The sequence below is a fragment of the Hippocampus guttulatus genome, chromosome 22 (assembly GCF_054856545.1).
Source record: "Hippocampus guttulatus isolate MCC_2025c chromosome 22, RoL_Hgut_1.0, whole genome shotgun sequence".
NCBI lineage: Eukaryota > Metazoa > Chordata > Actinopteri > Syngnathiformes > Syngnathidae > Hippocampus > Hippocampus guttulatus.
In genome coordinates, this window is record NC_141282.1 from 5,818,426 (window position 1) to 5,838,524 (window position 20,099).

A 20,099-nucleotide genomic window follows, 5' to 3' on the forward strand; every position below is an offset into this window, starting at 1 on the left:
CCTATTAAAAAGATTTACGCAAATTTTCCATCCTCTTTTATTTGCTCCTCAAATTTTAGCTTGCAAAAAATACCCCCCGTGCACAACCCCAAAGGCGTATCTTCCACCCTGACCTTTTCCGCTAAACACATTGAGCCAAATGTCCTCGTATACTACAAATGAGCTCTCGGCGCCCATTTGTTACCATCTTCATGTCTGCTGTCTGCACTTATTGGCGCGGCGGTCCGCGTGACACTTGGTGGCCCACTTTATCCATCGCTTGACCAATATGCAGGAAATACGGCGCAATCTCCCGCCTGAAATTGATCTGCCCAAAAGAACACTTGGTTTTAAGTATTTTGAGCGCAGATTAATGTCAGCGGGGGAGCCGAAAAGTTAACGTTGCCCTCTCTTCCCGAGCTTTAGTGGTTTAATTCCCCGAGATTTCTGCCCCTGATCCCACCGAGTGTGAGAGTTCAGACGTGGGCCTGGCAGCTTCTTAAGGGCCTGCTGAGCAACTTCTTATCCACTCGCACAGCCCACTTGTGTCACATCTGCTTTTCGTTCTCCTTTTCCCACTCGCGCGCTCGGCTGTTACTAATTTCGGCCCGCTAACGAGATAGGTTTACCGAAGCGCTGTCTTTTCCAACAGGAGGCGGGCACGAAAAATAAATCGATTCACGCGGACTTTTACACGCGGTGCCGTTGAGTGCGCCTTAAAGCAGGCATCTAATTATAATCGAATTATACAGCCCGTTTAAAACAACCCCGCTGCCGTTCTCGGCAGGGAGTTTAAAAACAACAAAGAATAATAAATACGATACAGGCGTACCTATAAAACAAAAAGACGCGCCGTGACAACAAAAGCCAATGTTTGAAACTGTTAAAAGGCAAAGGGAGAGAGCTCAAAATGAATTTCCCTACCTGTCAAAAAAGGGGAGCAGCTAATTCAATGTTTTGCTAAGTAGGCTGTCGCGCAAAAGAAAATAGAGTGTAAAATAAATTCTAATCTGGTTCAGACCTCGCCGGTGTTGCGCCTCGGTGGGCCATCATCGAAATTTAAAAAGCAAGTTAAATGCAGAGAATGAGCGAGTCCAAGCTAATACAACAAGTGAATTTGAAGCATATCATTTTGTGATTTCCTCGTTTGTAAATACAGTACACAACAAAGGAATAAATAAACACTTCTGAGACAGTCCGATCTCCTCCATTTGACTGACATCTGATCGTTCTATTAGAGCTACGCTCAAGGAAATGCCAAAATTAATTCTGCAGGGGGGGCTATAGAATTTATTTTGTGATTTCCTAGCTTGATTTTCTGTGTTGCTGCATTATTTTCAATTTTCGTAGTTTCATTGAAGTAATCGTTTATTTACGTTTTTCGGAGACGGTCATCAACGCCTCTTGGGTCGAATGGAATTAACATAGCCCCATCTAGTGGATGCATTGTAGATTGCGGTTTATAATCCAGTGCGTCCAATATATGAAAAAAACAAACAAACAAATTAGGCCATTCATTGAAGGTGCGCCTCATAATCCAGTGCGGAAAATACGGCAATTTGTTTTCAATTTTTAATCCGGAGTCCTTATTTTTTCCTCCAAATCCCAGCATTTACTTTTGGAATAGCATTTTTAGGGGGTGGGAGTTGGGGGGGCCCATTTGCAGCACTGTCGTCCTTCATCGTGCATAAAACACTTAAGTGTGAGCTAATTGTTTTCAATGAAAAATGTAGAGCAGCGTGTGACGTTCCAAAGAGTGAATGATTGATTCACTTTAACGCTTTTAATTAACCGGCGGGAAGAAAATCATTTAAAATGATAATTTGCCAGCGGTTATCTGGCTTTGTGCGGCGAGTCAAGCGCAACACCCCCCCCCCCCCCCCCCCCCCCCCCCCCCCAGCAATCCCGCCTCCGGCGTTCTGCATCGCCGAGCACGCCCCGGCTACCCGACGACCTGGGACGCATGTCCGCTAGCGCGTGCGCTCGTCAGAACCTTTTTCCTCCTGTCACCGAACGTAAAGCGCACTCAAGAGACGGGGAAGGAGAAAGAAAAATGTATGTGCACATAAATAATGCCGCACATATTGTAGCATTTTATTTCCACTTGTCACACATTTAGAGTACACGGAGGAGATGCTGCCCAGATCTCAACGCAAGGAAAAAAAAAAAAGCTTTAAAACGACTATGAGAAAGTAAACATTGCACTCGTTGAGCTTTCCACCATGATTTGGCCTGGACGTGGAAACGATGATCCAAGTGGTCCAAGTTTTAGGGCTTGTTTGACCGACACGAAGCTGCCTAAAAAAAAAAAAAAAAAAACAGCAAAGCTATCATCTGTAATTTTGAGGTCGCTCAAGAACATTGGGCCCGTTTGTGTCGTTCCTTCGATGATACGGCAGCTTCACCGTGTTAAGGTGCCATGTGAATACGCTGGCCGGGATTCGGGGACTTCATGGAGTCTCCACTCGTCGCCTGGCAACTGCTCCTTCGTGTTTTGTTTCCCCCCCCACCCTCCTCCCCCTCACCCCCTTCTGTAGATGGAGCCAACAAGATGCAAAGAACAGGTTTTAATTAGCCTGCTTCTTGGGACTTGCTGGGTGGCATTTATTCGCGTCGAACGGATAACAGTCGTAGCAGTTCGTTTTTATTCCTAGCCCTTCCAAAGTATAGATGTACGTCGTGATGTATAAATCCAATACCGAGCTACTCTCCACGAAGCACCTTACTTTAACCGTTATCTCCCGGAAACTATTTGAGGGAAATATTATTTTTGCTGTCATAACAAATCGACAATTAAATGGCAAGCTATATCTTGCAAACGAGCCCTGAATTGCCTCATTAGCTATTGGAATGACACCTCCACTCGGGCTTTTATCCGCCTGCCTTTTCGTGACTTGGCCCAGCCATTTTCACATCTGCCCCCCTCCCCGCTCCCCGCTCCCGCCCCGCATGCCACACGCCCGACTCCTCTTTTAGCGCCCACTGTTTTGCCGGAGGGCCCATTTAGTGTAATTATACGAGCTACAGAAAGCTAATGGCCCTGACAGAGCAGCGCCTATGCCCATTACACCTCAGGGTGCCACAAAACACCATTACCACCGCCGGCTACCTGGAGCGTGCGCATGCAGGTGACAATCACGGTGTGTGTGTGTGTTGGGGGGTCTTCATGTAGATGTGCTAGGAAAGGAGGTCAGAGGTGAAATGATGCATGTCAGAGAACACAGAGCACTTCTTACGGCGGCTGGTCACAAGTGCATGTCTTTCAAATGTGTGCGTGTGGGGTGCTTTTATTTATTTTTTTTCTTCCCCCTCCTTTTCGCACAACAGATACATCATCGCGACGCCGCGGGAACGGCGACGGGGCACCTTGAAAGGCTCGAAAGCGTTTCATCTTGCCACCGAAATGGCCCTTTTGGCTTGATTGGTTTATTTGATGCGGCTTCCGATCAAGTAGCCTTGGCGGAGGTCCGCGCCGCGTCTCGGCACTCCTTTTGACTGTATTTTTCAGCCCCTTAAAGTAAAATCACCGCTTTACTTTTTGCCCCTCTTTGGGTTACCTGGATAATCAGTCAAGATAATCCTTTAGAGATATGCAATTAACGGCCTTTGCTGACCCGATCATTCGCGTGCGTTTAGAGCCAGAACGTGAACGCAACGAATGCGAGTGGCAGTGGAATCACGTACGCCAACGGCGAGGCGAGATTCAGGTTGGAACATCAAAAGCAAGTGCAAGAGTCTCTCCTCTTCAACTAAGAGCCTCGGCAGCGACTCTGTTGACAATCTGTTTTCCCCTCAGTATCAATAGCCATTAAGCACTTTAAGGCTTGCCAAGTGAAGGGGATGACGGGCTAATTGCCTTTTTCGTTGTAACATACTGCGTACAGTTCTGGCGGATCAATGCGTCGCTGCTTAGGGACCAATGAATATCCATTCTTAAATAAGCAGCGGGAAGCCACCTAACCAACGCGCGCTTATTTTGCGGGCGAGGGAATATCCAAGCCGTGAAGAGCGGCGCACACGGCAGAGGCGCCTGCGGTATGAGATTGAATGACTTTGATGATAGCCCATTTTTTCAAATCATATGACACAATGCGCGTGTGCTAGGCCCGATCCCGACCGCGCTCCTTCCCGAAAGCCGTGCGCAATCGAAGCCATTAGCCCCGCAGAAGCGAGAGCCGGCGGATGGCCCCGATGAAGCCTCTTCGTCACCGAAGATGTTTTAGCACTCACTGTCTCTAACTCGACCTCCCCCTCGATCGCCACCCAAAACAGCGTCGCTCCGCTGATGTCGTGCAATGAACTTTGAAAGCCAACCACGGGACGCTTCCAAGTCCTCGATGCCCATAGTCAGCGCGACGGAACTTGCCTTCTCTCTCCAGTTAGCGGAAGGTTTTTAGCATAACAGGTGTTTAACATAACATTCCAGAAAACGTTCGTTTACTTGACTGTCCGTCGAGACAAAAGCAATTTACTCTGAGCAGCTACTTGGATGCATTCCACTCTTATCTTCTGCAGATCTAGCTTTCGACGCACATAGATATTGAGGTGCCTCTTGGCCAATGGGAGGCCAGGATGACGTTCGGTAGTAGCCAGTGGCAGAGCATGTTGTGTTCAGGAAACTCAGAGCTGTGAACGAAAGAAAAAAAATAGCTCACTATTCCAGTAAAACTCGAGCTTTTGTCCAGTTTTTGATTTGGGAGTTTGTGTTATTATTTTCTCTGAGCCTCGAAAGCTCGGTCAGAATACACTCGGCAGGTTGAAATTGTCTGGCATTCAAAGAGTTCACATGGTCATCCTCATACAAATGTGCTCTTTCTCCCTCCCAAGGGCTTGATGATTCTACTGCAGAACCTTCCCACCATGCACTGGGGCAACGAAGAAGTCAGCGTGCTGCTGGCCGAGGCCTACCGGTTGAAGTTTGCTTTCGCCGATGCCCCCAATCACTACAAGAGATGATGATGAAGCCGCCGTCAACCCCCTTGTCCTCCACCCTGATGATTCTTCACTGGAAGGACCACCTTACCCTCATGGACAAGTTTGCTTTCACCGACGCCCCCAACCACAACAAGAGACGATGACGTCGGCCTCCTCGTCCTCCTCGGTGATGATTCTTCATGGGAAAGACGACGTCGCCCGAAAGGACAAGTTTGATTTCACCAACGCCCCCCCAACCACAACAAGAGACGATGACGTCGGCCTCCTCTGTGATGATTCTTCATGGGAAAGACGACGTCGCCCGAAAGGACAAGTTTGATTTCACCAACGCCCCCCCAACCACTTCAAGAGACGATGATGTCGGCCTCCTTATCCTCCATTGGAAGGACCACGTTTCCCAAAAGGAGATTTGACAAAATGCGTGGATGCAGCACTGAACACGTGGCCGTGGACATTTGCATTGTACTCATGGGGAGACAGACTCGAGAGAACTTTTGGTGTTTGTTGTTGTTTATTTTATTTTATAAAATAAAGGTCAACTAACGCAGTTTATAGAGACACACAGCATTAGTTGTGGGTGTCCGCAAACACACACACACATATACTATATATATATATATATATATATATATATATATATATATATATATAAATAATTTTATACACAAACTCAGATGGGATTTAGTTGTGTGTGTACATATATATCTAGGAAGCTTCCTAACTTCTTGTTAGGCCGAGTGACGGTCACGCAGGCAGCCAATTATGGAGGAGTGCTCACTTGAGGACTCCAGTCACTTCATGGGAAATTAAAAATACATTACTAGCAACAATGGTCGCAGACACGTACCCGTCTGTGCTGTTGGCTTCTTGCTCTTCGTCTGTCCTTCCTCGCCTCAGGGAGCGTAACATCATTACATGGCGGAACATCACATTAGCCGTCGGTTTGGAGCCCAAAAGTTGAGCCGAGTCCTGCCAATGGAGAACAAGTGTACATGTGAATGCAGATCTGGGCATGTGAAACAAGATGGTACGAATGTGGTATTTGCATTCGTGAGTGTGTGCGCGCATTCCCATGATAATGATTGTTACCTTAAAAGCTTTTGACTCTTGTGTGTCCGTTCATTGGGTCCATTCTAGAGTGAGGTGTTAAAAAAAAAAAAAAAAAAAAAAAAAACCATGACCATGTGTAGTGAGCTGTTTTTAGCCCGAAAAACACGACCATGTATCCGAAGGCGTTTTTGAGCCGAAAAAAATGACATAGCAAGGCGTTTTTGGCACGAAAATAACGACATGGTATAGTAATGCGTTTTTGAGCCGAAAATAACGACATTATAGTAAGCCGTTTTTGGCACGAAAATAACGACACGGTATAGCAAGGCGTTTTTGGCACGAAAATAACGACATGGTATAGTAATGCGTTTTTGAGCCGAAAATAACGACATAGTATAGTAAGCCGTTTTTGAGCCAAAAAAAAACGACATGGTATAGTAAGGCGTTTTTGGCACGAAAATAACGACATTATAGTAAGCCGTTTTTGAACCAAAAAAAACGACATGGTATAGTAAGGCGTTTTTGGCACGAAAATAACGACACGGTGTAGTAAGGCGTTTTTGAGCCGAAAATAACATGACATAGCAAGGCGTTTTTGAGCCGAAAATAACGACATGGTATAGTAAGCCGTTTTTGAGCCGAAAATAACGACATAGTATAGTAAGGCGTTTTGAGCCGAAAAAGATGACATAGCAAGGCGTTTTTGGCACGAAAATAACGACAGTATAGTAAGCCGTTTTTGAGCCAAAAAAAACGACATGGTATAGTAAGGCGTTTTTGGCACGAAAATAACGACATACTATAGTAAGGCGTTTTTGAGCCGAAAATAACGACATGGTATAGTAAGGCGTTTTTGAGCCGAAAATAACGACATAGTATAGTAAGCCGTTTTTGAGCCGAAAATAACGACATAGTATAGTAAGCCGTTTTTGAGCCAAAAAAAACGACATGGTATAGTAAGGCGTTTTTGGCACGAAAATAACGACATACTATAGTAAGGCGTTTTTGAGCCGAAAATAACGACATGGTATAGTAAGCCGTTTTTGGGCCGAAAAAAACGACATGGTATAGTAAGGCGTTTTTGAGCCGAAAATAACGACATAGTATAGTAAGGCGTTTTGAGCCGAAAATAACGACATGGTATAGTAATGCGTTTTGAGCCGAAAAAAACGACATAGTATAGTATGTCGTTTTTGAGCCGAAAAAAATGACATAGCAAGGCGTTTTTGGCACGAAAATAACGACATACTATAGTAAGGCGTTTTTGAGCCGAAAACATGACGTCGTAACAGACATCATCCCAAGTGATAGCTAACTTATTTTAGCAGCACCAGCCCAATTGCTGTTTTTTAAACCTAATTAAAAAATATATATATATACAGTATACACGGCGGCCCGGTAGTCCAGTGGTTAGCACGTCGGCTTCACAGTGCAGAGGTTGTGGGTTTGATTCCAGCTCCGGCCTCCCTGTGTGGAGTTTGCATGTTCTCCCCGGGCCTGCGTGGGTTTTCTCCGGGTGCTCCGGTTTCCTCCCACATTCCAAAAACATGCATGTCAGGCTGATTGGACGCGCTAAATTGTCCCTAGGTGTGAGTGTGGGCGTGGATGGTTGTTCGTCTCTGTGTGCCCTGCGATTGGCTGGCAACTGATTCAGGGTGTCCCCCGCCTACTGCCCGGAGATGGCTGGGATAGGCTCCAGCACCCCCCGCGACCCTAGTGTGGATCAAGCGGTTCGGAAAATGGATGGATGGATGGATGGATGTTTTTTTAATCAATGATCTGATGACATTTTTAACCCGAACAACGGACGAGTGGAGTTTGGAATCGTGTCCTCATCCACTCGGACCGCGATCAGGCAGTTTGAAAGACAACCCGGATGTAGGCGCGACGTCACGACCACGACCAGGCAGTTTGAAAGACAACCCGGATGTAAAAAAAAAAAGACAACCCGGATGTAAAAAAAAAAGACAACCCGGATGTAAAAAAAGACAACCCGGATGTAGGTGTAACGTTCACGTTGGCGTTTGGCTGCTAGCGAGCTGTTTAACACGGATTTGGTCTCCCGATGCTCAAGCGTGATCCCCTCGCACAATTCACGAATGACTGCTGTTAAGTCAGCTTTAAATTGCACCAGTGCAAAGCACAGGTAAAGTTTTATGTGCTTTCCAATTTTCGGATAGCTCCAATATACTGATTAACGTAGGGTTTCTGATTAATGTATCGGCAACTATGAACATGCCATTGAGCCGACAGTATTTTTTTTTATTAATGAATAGTTGTTGAAGTCAAAACAAATGGAAATATGTGGTTCCATACTTTTTAGAAAATTAAGACTTCACCAAGTATTGTTTTTTCCCCCTCTCCCCCAACCCCTGACTTCTCCATTTATTCCATTTAATTCGTGTCTCTTTTTTTGTCCCCTTGGTCAAGGTCGTCATATTCTTGGATGTGCCTGACCGCTTCCGAGGCACGAAGCAATGCGTGGCCGGGATGACGACGTGCTTCCAGACTAGGCTGTGCCCCAGTTTTAGTGGGTTGACCTTTCCGAAGTCCAGCTCAGGGTTAGTGCAGTAAAATGGCAGCCACATACTGTCCTCTGTATATTTACATGCTAAAGGTCTACCTCTGTACGTATAAATTATGTATTTGATTCTAAATGAAGGTAGAATTGCTGACGCCGCATGGTTAATTGTTGGCTTTCCCATTGGCCAGAAATAATAAACCTTGCTTTGTACAGTGGTGACCATGATGTGGCCCGCGGAAGCAAATCAAGCATGTCCATTTACCTGACGCTTGCTCAAGTCTGAACCAAATTTGCAAATTGTCAAATATAATCCACCAAATAAGTGACCACCTACCTGTTTTTGCAGTTTTTCATAATTATTTTGATAGAAAAGCTAAGTCAACAACTCGCATAACAGAAATAAGACTAAGAACCCAACGCTCCACCGACGCCTTTAAGCAAGACCTAGAAAAACAAAACTGGACCGAGGTCTATTCAAACGAAGACCCAAATACAGCGTTTGAAGTATTTCAGTCTACCATAATCTCCTTATATGATAAACATTTTCCATTAACTAAAGTCTCCAAAAAGTATAAAGACCCAAGTAAGCCATGGATAACGAAAGGCATAGAAAACGCATGTAAAAAGAAAAACAATTTATATAAATTGTTTTTAAAATTGAGAACTGAAGAAGCAGAAAAAAAATATAAGACCTATAAAAATAAACTAGTAAATATTATAAGAACCAGTAAAAGAGATCATTATCATGCACTATTAGAGCAGAATAAAAGTAACACACAAGAAATATGGAAGATACTTAACCAAGTAATCAGAAATAGTCCTAAAAAAATGGATTATCCAGAGTATTTTATCAAAGGCAAAAATACTATTTTGGAAAAAACTGCAGAAATAGCAACTGAATTTAATGAGTATTTTGTCAACATCGGCAGTAACCTAGCAAAACAAATTCCTGATCCAACAAACTTGTTTGAAATAGATAGATATGTAGAAAAAAAACTCCTCCACGATGTTCCTTACTGCTGTAAAACAAGAAGAAGTATCAAATATTATAAAACCTTTTAAAAATAAAAAGTCAACTGATTGCTTTAATATTGACATGACAATAATAAAGCAGATTATAGAATATGTAGTGCGACCTTTCACGCACATATGCAACCTGTCATTCAAAGCTGGTATCTTTCCATCAAAAATGAAAATTGCTAAAGTTATTCCAATCTATAAAAGTGGAGAAAGACATCGGTTTACAAATTATAGACCAATATCACTACTACCACAATTTTCAAAAATATTAGAAAAACTATTTTCTCGCAGACTTGATAGCTTTATACAAAAGCATGCGCTGTTAAGTGAGAATCAATATGGCTTCAGGGAAAAGCGGACCACCTCAATGGCAGTTATGGAGTTTGTGGAAGCAATAGCCACTAATATAGACAACAAAGAATTTACTGTTGGGGTTTTCCTAGATCTAAAAAAAGCTTTTGACACAATAGATCACAGTATATTATTGAAAAAACTAGAAAGATATGGCATTAGAGGTGTAGCTTATAAATGGATAAAAAGTTATTTAGAAAACAGATATCAGTACGTGCAACTCAACAATAAAAAAACGAATCAACTAAAAATCACTCACGGAGTTCCTCAGGGGTCAGTGCTTGGTCCAAAACTATTCATCTTATATATAAATGATATCTGCAAGGTCTCAAAACAATTTAAATGTGTCCTATTTGCTGATGATACAACTTTCTACTGTTCTGGAATAAATCTGAAACAGCTCCTGACAACCGTAGAAAACGAATTAAACAAATTAAAAAACTGGTTCGACAGAAATAAATTGTCACTTAACCTGAAAAAATCGAAGTTAATTGTTTTTGGCACAAGACCAATCAAACACCAAGCTAAAATTATGGTAAACTCAATTGAGATAGAAAGAGCGTATGAAACCAAGTTTCTCGGATTAGTAATAGACTCAAAACTATGTTGGAAGCCACATATCGATAACGTAAAAAGAAAAATAGCCAAAACCGTAGGGATCCTCTACAAAACCAAGGAAGTGCTAAATAAGAGATCTTTGTACACATTGTACACTTCATTATTATTACCATATATGACCTACTGTGTGGAAATATGGGGAAATGCCTGCAAAACAAACACACTCCCTATTCTCAACCTACAAAAAAAAGCAATTCGAATTATTAATAGATCAAAATATACGGAACCCACAAATCCACTATTTATCAAATTAAATACGATGAAATTTTATGACCTGGTTGACTTTAAAATCGCCCAATTAATGTACAAAGCACACAATAACCTGCTCTGCCAAAACATTCAGAAGTTTTTCGAAATTCGAGAAAGCAGCTATGATTTAAGAGGTACCAACTTATTCAAAAAACTCAAAACAAGAACAAACATCAAGCAAAGAAGTGTATCTATCAAAGGTGTTAATCTGTGGAATAATCTCGAAACGGACCTGAAAATGAGTAAATCGCTTGCTGAGTTAAAAAACAAATTCAAAAAAATAGTACAAACAACCTACATCAATCAGAGTTAAAATGATAAATTCAAAACATTAAATATAATGATAAATCAGAACTAAGTTGATAAATAGAGAAAGGTATATAAACATTATGAATTTAAGAGAAAATTGACACAAGAGTGTCAGGGTGTGGAAGTATATAATCCCGATACAAACCAAAAGTTGTAAAAATATCACGGTTAAGGGTAAAGTATGAGCCTTAATGGAGACTTCTTTCTTCTTACTTTTTTCTTTTCTGATTGATATAAAAATGATTTATTAGATACAATCACATAACGGGGTAGGACTAGATAAGTTTTTTACTTCTTCCTACTCCCTTGAACATAATAACTGTGTTGAATGAAGATTGATTTCTTTCTTTTTACTTTTTTTATCTACCTTATTTTCTGTCAAATTATTACTGTATATATGTTTTATGTTCAATAAACAAACAAACAAACACAAACAATCCATAATAAACACAATGTTGGAGGAGGCCATTATTGTAGATTTATGATTTTTAATATTACCAATGAGTATGGAATAACTGAAAGGAAAATAAACGTGGGCGTCGGAATGTTAGCATAACCAGTTCAAGCTATAAAATCTTGTATTGTTTGAGTTTTCTCAAACAATACAAGATTTTAATACATTAATTAATACATTAATAAATCTTAAGCTCCCAAACAGGTAATTCTGTCGATTTTTCCGCCAAATTGGAGGGTCACACCATGCAAATCCGATGAGTGAACGCAGTTTGTTTGGAAAGGCTGTCAATTAGAGCGCGTTTGTCGGTGACCAAAAGCGAGCTCGTTAGCGCTCCTTTGACTCGCTCACAAAGCCGCCGCCACGTCGCCGACATCGGCGGCCGCGTTGAACTCGACAAATTGGCACGTATGGACTCGCCGAGGCGTGTGAGAGTACATCACGCGCCGCCGCTACTGAGCACCCGCGTGTCGTCTTAATCGGCGCGCCGCTGTGGAGACGAGAGCTTGCGCATTCACTCACTTTTGAAAGTGAAATCATGTGTAACCATTTCCATGTATTTCTATTTTGTAATGTTGCACACTTTTTCCCCCGAAGGTTTTAGACCACTCTAACTCAAAGCTTTGTTGACATAATTTTAGGCTACAATTAGTGACTATAAATCGGAAAAATCTGATTTGACGTGTGTAGCGCAGCAGGCAAGCGTCGGTCATGGCGTACGCGCGACAGACGATCAATAATCGCTCGCGAAAATGCTACCCTGCTTCCGGATCAGTCGATGGCCCACAAAAGGCCGTCACCGCGACGTTCCGCATCAAAGCTCGACTCTTGCGGCTAATCAATCATTTTTCCCGCCGACGGACGCGGCAACCGTTGAGATGATTGCGATTGTTATCCCAACAAACCACATTACCAAATTCCACTCGGAATGAATTCTTCCCGACGATTGATGACGGGGTTCGCGCCGCACAGCTGCTGCAGGTGTATCGATCTGTTTCCGCACTTTGTGTACTGCGACGCAATGTGGTCACGACAAATAATAAATTACGTAAAAAAAAATCTTCCATACGCCAGGCCAACGTGTGTCCGAGATCACCTTGGACGCATTAGGATTAAATATGATGGCGCGTCTCAAATCGGGGCTTAAGCGCCACGTTGTCCGTAAGCTGCCAGCAAGTGAAAGGAGTCAACAAACAAACAGATGGGAGATGCCGATATAGAATAAAATGTACGTGCGGCATCTTTAGCCAGTGCATGCTCCAAGCAAAAAAATACTATCGGAAAAATAAACTTCTGCTATGCTGTTATTCAACCAATAGTTTGCCGGTCAAGTATGCAAAAGCCAAACTTGGATCTGAAATGCTCGCCGTCGCTTGACGACATCTGTAAGGAAAATTGGAGACAAAAGAATTTGAACCAGTGCAACATTGAGAAGGAAGCACCTTTTCCTTTTTTTCCCTTTGATCATCCAAAAAAGGTTAGGGAAAAGGTAGCGTCAAGTTTAGGGGGCTCGAGGACTTGTTTGACTTGCCTGGCATGTGTTCAAATGTTGTTCCCAAAAAACATGAGCTAAGTCACTTGCATGATATCGCTGTTTAAAAGTCATGTTTGATGATTTGCTTGTGCAGAGGAGCCCGCCACGGAAACGCGCTGCCTTCCACGTCGACCCGCGTGTCCATCGGCCGTCACCTGTCCTGTGGAAAAGCGTTTGCAGTGGCCACGTGTCGCGCTCAGGTAACTTGCTCAACTTTGCCACGCTTGCACCGCAGGCGGGAGCAGACTAATGAGAATAAGAAAGTTTGTATTCGTCTCACAATGTCATACTTATGCTTTGTTTTTGTTTTGAATGACAGGATCGGGGAGGTTCCGGGCAAACACGCAGCCGCCACATGCAGAGTCTGGCAGGTGGACGGACCGGTCTGTGCGACCACAATGACAACCTGCGCCTGGGCTAGTGAGTACGTTTTCTTTTTTGCAGGTGGCGCGGAGGGGCCTCCCTGTGTGGAGTTTTTATGTTCCCCCCGTGTCTGCCTGCATTTTCTCCGGCAACCTCGGTTTGCTCTCACACACCAAAAACATTCACCGTAGGTTTATTATTTACTCTAAATTGGCCCAAGATGTGATTGTGAGTGCAAATGGTTGTTTGTTTATTGTGTGCCGCGTGATTGGCTGACATCCCGGCCACGCATTGCTTCGTGCCTCGTAAGGCCATCGCAGCTGTCTTTGGCCAGTAGGTGGAGTACATCCTTTAGCCCCAAAAAAACGACATAGTATAGTAAGGCGTTTTTAGCTTGAAAAAAACGACATAGTATAGAAAGGTGTTTTTAGCCAAAAAAAACGACATAGTACAGTAAAGCTTTTTAAGATCGAAAAAAAACGAAATATATAGTAAGGCGTTTTTAGCCCGAAAAAAACGACATAGTATAAAAAGGCGTTTTCAGCTATACTAAAGTAAGGCGTTTTAAGCTCGAAAAAAAACGACAGTATAGTAAGGCGTTTTTAGCCCGAAAAAAAGTACATCGTATAGTAAGGCGTTTTAAGCTTGAAAAAACGACATAGTATAGTAAGGCGTTTTAAGCTCGAAAAAAAACGACAGTATAGTAAGGCGTTTTTAGCCCAAAAAAATGACATAGTACAGTAAAGCTTTTTAAGATCGAAAAAAACCGAAATATATAGTAAGGCGTTTTTAGCCCGAAAAAAAGTACATCGTATAGTAAGGCATTTTTAGCCCCAAAAAAACGAAATATATAGTAAGGCGTTTTTAGCCCGAAAAACAGTACATCGTATAGTAAGGCGTTTTAAGCTTGAAAAAACGACATAGTATAGTAAGGCGTTTTAAGCTCGAAAAAAAACGACAGTATAGTAAGGCGTTTTTAGCCCAAAAAAATGACATAGTACAGTAAAGCTTTTTAAGATCGAAAAAAACCGAAATATATAGTAAGGCGTTTTTAGCCCGAAAAAAAGTACATCGTATAGTAAGGCGTTTTAAGCTTGAAAAAACGACATATTATAAAAAGGCGTTTTCAGCTATACTAAAGTAAGGCGTTTTAAGCTCGAAAAAAAAACGACAGTATAGCAAGGCGTTTTTAGCCCAAAAAAACGACATAGTACAGTAAAGCTTTTTAAGATTGAAAAAAAGTACATCGTATAGTAAGGCGTTTTAAGCTTGAAAAAAACGCCTTACTATACTATGTCGTGTTTTTGGGGCTAAAGGATGTACTCCACCTACTGGCCAAAGACAGCTGCGATGGCCTTACGAGGCACGAAGCAATGCGTGACCGGGATGTCAGCCAATCACGGGGCACACAATAAACAAACAACCATTTGCACTCACAATCACATCTTGGGCCAATTTAGAGTAAATAATAAACCTATGGTGAATGTTTTTGGTGTGTGAGAGCAAACCGAGGTTCCCGGAGAAAATGCAGGCCGACACGGGGGGAACATAAAAACTCCACACAGGCAAGCCAAAGCGGGGATTTGAACCCCAGATCTCCGAGCTGGGAAGCCAGCGCAATAACCACCAGACTACGGAGGTCCTTGCCCAGCACATTGGAAGGCGATATTTGTCATCATGTTTCAAAAGGACTTATAAATAAAGTAGACAAGTGTTTTCTTTGTAGTCAGTGTTTTATTTCTTTTGCAGGGCGGTCGATGTGGAGGACTTGGCGACGCCCACGGTTGTTGGCGGTTCTTCTTCAGAGAGAGATCTCAAGCAGCTCAGCTCTGGCTCTCGAGGAACTTCGGTTCCCTCTCCCTGTAAAAAACCAAGGGTCTCAAACGCCGGTCGTCAAGGGCCGCTCTCCTGCCTGTTTTCCGTCTGTCCCTGATGCAATACACACACAGCTGATTCAAATGATCATCCTTGGTGTTTGCAGCAGGAAGAGGCAGAAAGCAGGCAAGAAGTCAGACCTCGGCGAACGGCGTTTGTTCGCCCTCCTGTGAAAAAAATGGTCAATTACTCACCCCTGCCACCATCTTGTTCCTCAATACGCGTTGAGCCTACATGCACAAAAATAAACATACAAACAAATAAATAAAGAGAAACATGGCACAAGTGATTGTACCATGTCATCACTTGTGTTTTTCCTCACCTTTGGTCTTGTCCAATGGACACAAACTGTTGCCACTTGTGGGGGACAAGCAAATCGTTTCTGACTGCCACCATCTTGTTCCTCAGGACATGGTCAACACGTGTTGAGCCTACAAATTAATGAAGAATGTGATACCAGTGGTTGCTCCAGGTCATGTCTGGTGTACTTCCTCACCTTCAGTCTTGCCCAGGCACCTTTCTGGTGGACGCAAAGTGTTGCCATAGTTACGTGAAGAACAAGCAAGCAGTTCCTGACAAGCTTATGTCTTGGGAAAGAATACATTTGTTGAAGTGATTGAGTTCATGTTCCCACCTGAATCAGGATGAGTCAGCCACACTGTAGCTCCTCATCACCATGTGCTGAAACAATAAAATGAGGTCTTGGTTGTATGTGCAGGGTTCTCGGCAGGGAGGAGAGCGGGGACCGGCTGGACACCTTGAAGAGGACGAGCCTGCAGCAGGACAGTGGCCTGAAAACATAGAGAACAGCCAGTGTTGCAGTGTCAGAGACATTCTAACAGACAGAAGGAAGTCGACCATGTTGGGGCCACATCTGTCCCGTGATAACCGAAATGCCAATTCTGACAATTCTTATATGTGGAAATGAAGTCGATCACCTGGACGCAGAACAAAGCCTAAGGCTATTACGCCCGCCTGAAGGTCTTGTGTGGCTGGCACCGGGCCACATTGTTCCATTACGACAAACAATGTCTGTGAAACACTTTACTTTTTGAGACTGTAATTTATATCATCGGTTGTTTTTTAACAATTTACTGGATCTCATGGCTTATACATCCTGTTCTGAAAGCTTAACCATGCAATTTGTGTTACAACAGCCTGTATAAATTGTATTTTTACAACCGGCCTGAACTTCATGCTTTTCAATCATAACTATGGTCGTCGTGAGACGTGTTTAGCCCGAAAAAAAACAACATAGTATATAGTAAGGCGTTTTAAGCTTGAAAAAAACGACATAGTATAGTAAGGCGTTTTCAGCCCGAAAAAAAAACGACATAGTATAGTAAGGCGTTTTCAGCCCGAAAAAAAAACGACATAGTATAGTAAGGCGTTTTTGAGCCGAAAAAAAAAACGACATAGTATAGTAAGGCGTTTTTGAGCCGAAAAAAAAACGACATAGTATAGTAAGGCGTTTTTAGCCCGAAAAAAACGTCATAGTATAGTAAGGCGTTTTCAGCCCGAAAAAAAAACGACATAGTATAGTAAGGCGTTTTAAGCTTGAAAAAAACGACATAGTATAGTATGGCGGTTTTAGCCCGAAAAAAACGACATAGTATAGTAAGGCGTTTTTGAGCCAAAAAAAAAGACATAGTATAGTAAGGCGTTTTTAGCCCGAAAAAAACGACATAGTATAGTAAGGCGTTTTTGAGCCGAAAAAAACGACATAGTATAGTAAGGCGCTTTTAGCCCGAAAAAAACGACATAGTATAGTAAGGCGTTTTTGAGCCGAAAAAAACGACATAGTATAGTATGGCGTTTTTAGCCCGAAAAAAACGACATAGTATAGTAAGGCGTTTTTAGCCCGAAAAAAACGACATAGTATAGTAAGGCGTTTTTAGTCCGAAAAAAACGACATAGTATAGTAAGGCGTTTTTAGCCCGAAAAAAACCACATAGTATAGTAAGGCGTTTTCAGCCCGAAAAAAACCCACATAGTATAGTAAGGCGTTTTTGAGCCGAAAAAAACGACATAGTATAGTAAGGCGTTTTTAGCCCGAAAAAAACGACATAGTATAGTAAGGCGTTTTTAGCCCGAAAAAAACGTCATAGTATAGTAAGGCGTTTTTAGCCCGAAAAAAACGTCATAGTATAGTAAGGCGTTTTTAGCCCGAAAAAAACGTCATAGTATAGTAAGGCGTTTTTAAGCCGAAAAAAACGACATAGTAGTAAGGCGTTTTTGAGCCGAAAAAAACGACATAGTATGGCGTTTTTAGCCCAAAAAAAAAACGACATAGTATAGTAAGGCGTTTTTGAGCCGAAAAAAACGACATAGTATAGTAAGGCGTTTTTAGCCCGAAAAAAACGACATAGTATAGTAAGGCGTTTTTAGCCCGAAAAAAACGACATAATATAGTAAGGCGTTTTTGAGCCGAAAAAAACGACATAGTATAGTAAGGCGGTTTTAGCCCGAAAAAAACGACATAGTATAGTAAGGCGGTTTTAGCCCGAAAAAAACGACATAGTATAGGAAGGCGTTTTTAGCCCGAAAAAAACGACATAGTATAGGAAGGCGCTTTTGAGCCGAAAAAAACGACATAGTATAGTAAGGCGTTTTTAGCCCGAAAAAAACGACATAGTATAGTAAGGCGTTTTTGAGCCAAAAAAAATGACATAGTATAGTAAGGCGTTTTCAGCCCGAAAAAAAAACGACATAGTATAGTAAGGCGTTTTTAGCCCGAAAAAAACGACATAGTATAGTAAGGCGTTTTTAGCCCGAAAAAAACGACATAGTATAGCAAGGCGTTTTCAGCCCGAAAAAAAAACGACATAGTATAGTAAGGCGTTTTTGAGCCGAAAAAAACGACATAGTATAGTAAGGCGTTTTTAGCCCGAAAAAAACGACATAGTATAGTAAGGCGTTTTTAGCCCGAAAAAAACGACATAGTATAGTAAGGCGTTTTTGAGCCGAAAAAAAAACGACATAGTATAGTAAGGCGTTTTTAGCCCGAAAAAACCGTCATAGTATAGTAAGGCGTTTTTGAGCCGAAAAAAACGACATAGTATAGTAAGGCGTTTTTAGCCCGAAAAAAACGACATAGTATAGTAAGGCGTTTTTAGCCCGAAAAAAACGACATAGTATAGTAAGGCGGTTTTAGCCCGAAAAAAACGACATAGTATAGTAAGGCGTTTTTAGCCCGAAAAAAACGACATAGTATTGTAAGGCGTTTTTAGTCCGAAAAAAACGACATAGTATAGTAAGGCGTTTTTAAGCCGAAAAAAACGACATAGTATAGTAAGGCGTTTTTGAGCCGAAAAAAACGACATACTATACTATGTCGTTTTGAGCCGAAGAAAACGACATACTATAGTATGTCGTTTTTAAGGCGTTTTTGAGCCGAAAAAAACGACATACTATAGTATGTTGTTTTTGAGCCGAAAAAAACGACATAGTATAGTATGTCGTTTTTAAGTCGTTTTTGAGCCAAAAAAAACGACATACTATAGTATGTCGTTTTCTTCGGCTCAAAAACGACATACTATACTATGTCGTTTTTTTCGGCTCAAAAACGACATACTATACTATGTCGTTTTTTTCGGCTCAAAAACGACATAGTATAGTATGTCGTTTTTGAGCCAAAGAAAACGACATACTATAGTATGTCGTTTTTAAGGCGTTTTTGAGCCGAAAAAAAAGACAGTATAGTTTAAGGCGTTTTTGAGCCGAAAAAAACGACATAGTATAGTATGTCGTTTTTGAGCCGAAAAAAACGACATAGTATAGTATGTCGTTTTTGAGCCGAAAAAAACGACATACTATAGTATGTCGTTTTTAGCCGAAAAAAACGACATACTATAGTATGTCGTTTTTGAGCCGAAGAAAACGACATACTATAGTATGTCGTTTTTTCGGCTCAAAAACGGCATACTATAGTATGTCGTTTTTGAGCCGAAAAAAACGACATAGTATAGTATGTCGTTTTTAAGGCGTTTTTTTCGGCTCAAAAACGACATACTATAGTATGTCGTTGTCTTCGGCTCAAAAACGACATAGTATAGTATGTCGTTTTTGAGCCAAAGAAAACGACATACTATAGTATGTCGTTTTTAAGGCGTTTTTGAGCCGAAAAAAACGACATACTATAGTATGTCGTTTTTGAGCCGAAAAAAAAGACATAGTATAGTATGTCGTTTTTGAGCCGAAAAAAACGACATACTATAGTATGTCGTTTTTAACCGAAAAAAACGACATACTATAGTATGTCGTTTTTGAGCCGAAAAAAACGACATAGTATAGTATGTCGTTTTTGAGCCGAAAAAAACGACATACTATAGTGTCGTTTTTGAGCCGAAAAAAACGACATACTATAGTATGTCGTTTTTAACCGAAAAAAACGACATACTATAGTATGTCTTTTTTGAGCCGAAAAAAACGACATAGTATAGTATGTCGTTTTTGAGCCGAAAAAAACGACATTCTATAGTATGTCGTTTTTAACCGAAAAAAACGACAAAGTATAGTATGTCGTTTTTGAGCCGAAAAAAACGACATAGTATAGTATGTCGTTTTTGAGCCGAAAAAAACGACATAGTATAGTATGTCATTTTTGAGCCGAAGAAAACGACATACTATAGTATGTCGTTTTTGAGGCGTTTTTGAGCCGAAAAAAACGACATAGTATAGTATGTCGTTTTTGAGCCGAAAAAAACGACATTCTATAGTATGTCGTTTTTAACCGAAAAAAACGACAAAGTATAGTATGTCGTTTTTGAGCCGAAAAAAACGACATAGTATAGTATGTCATTTTTGAGCCGAAGAAAACGACATAGTATAGTATGTCG

General features: G+C 41.7%; 2 protein-coding genes and 1 long non-coding RNA gene across 9 annotated transcripts in view; 2 read left to right on the forward strand and 1 right to left on the reverse strand.

The window, feature by feature from the left end:
* tbc1d22a (TBC1 domain family, member 22a) overlaps positions 1-5,466 on the forward strand; it is a 49,580-nt gene extending 44,114 nt beyond the window's left edge. For all 3 annotated transcript variants that reach the window (XM_086102706.1, XM_086102705.1, XM_086102704.1), the window contains one exon: positions 4,807-5,466. In XM_086102706.1, coding sequence (XP_085958832.1) covers positions 4,807-4,935 — 129 coding nt within the window. In that variant the 3' untranslated portion in view covers positions 4,936-5,466. The remainder of the gene's footprint in view (positions 1-4,806) is intronic.
* A 1,904-nt stretch (positions 5,467-7,370) lies between these two features.
* On the forward strand, positions 7,371-16,442 carry LOC147186246 (uncharacterized). 4 transcript variants are annotated; one of them, XR_015099152.1, is made up of 6 exons: positions 7,371-8,110; positions 8,395-8,525; positions 13,118-13,223; positions 13,343-13,443; positions 15,136-15,442; positions 15,980-16,442. It is a non-coding gene; the product is annotated as an uncharacterized LOC147186246 (long non-coding RNA). The 4 variants fall into 4 exon arrangements; XR_015099151.1 differs by having other exon boundaries at positions 7,383-8,110; positions 15,136-15,248; XR_015099153.1 differs by having other exon boundaries at positions 7,381-8,110; positions 13,343-13,447; positions 15,136-16,442.
* brd1a (bromodomain containing 1a) overlaps positions 15,905-20,099 on the reverse strand; it is a 193,298-nt gene continuing 189,103 nt past the window's right edge. For both annotated transcript variants that reach the window (XM_086102790.1, XM_086102789.1), the window contains exon 35: positions 15,905-16,052. The gene's annotated coding sequence lies outside the window, so the exon portion shown is untranslated. The remainder of the gene's footprint in view (positions 16,053-20,099) is intronic.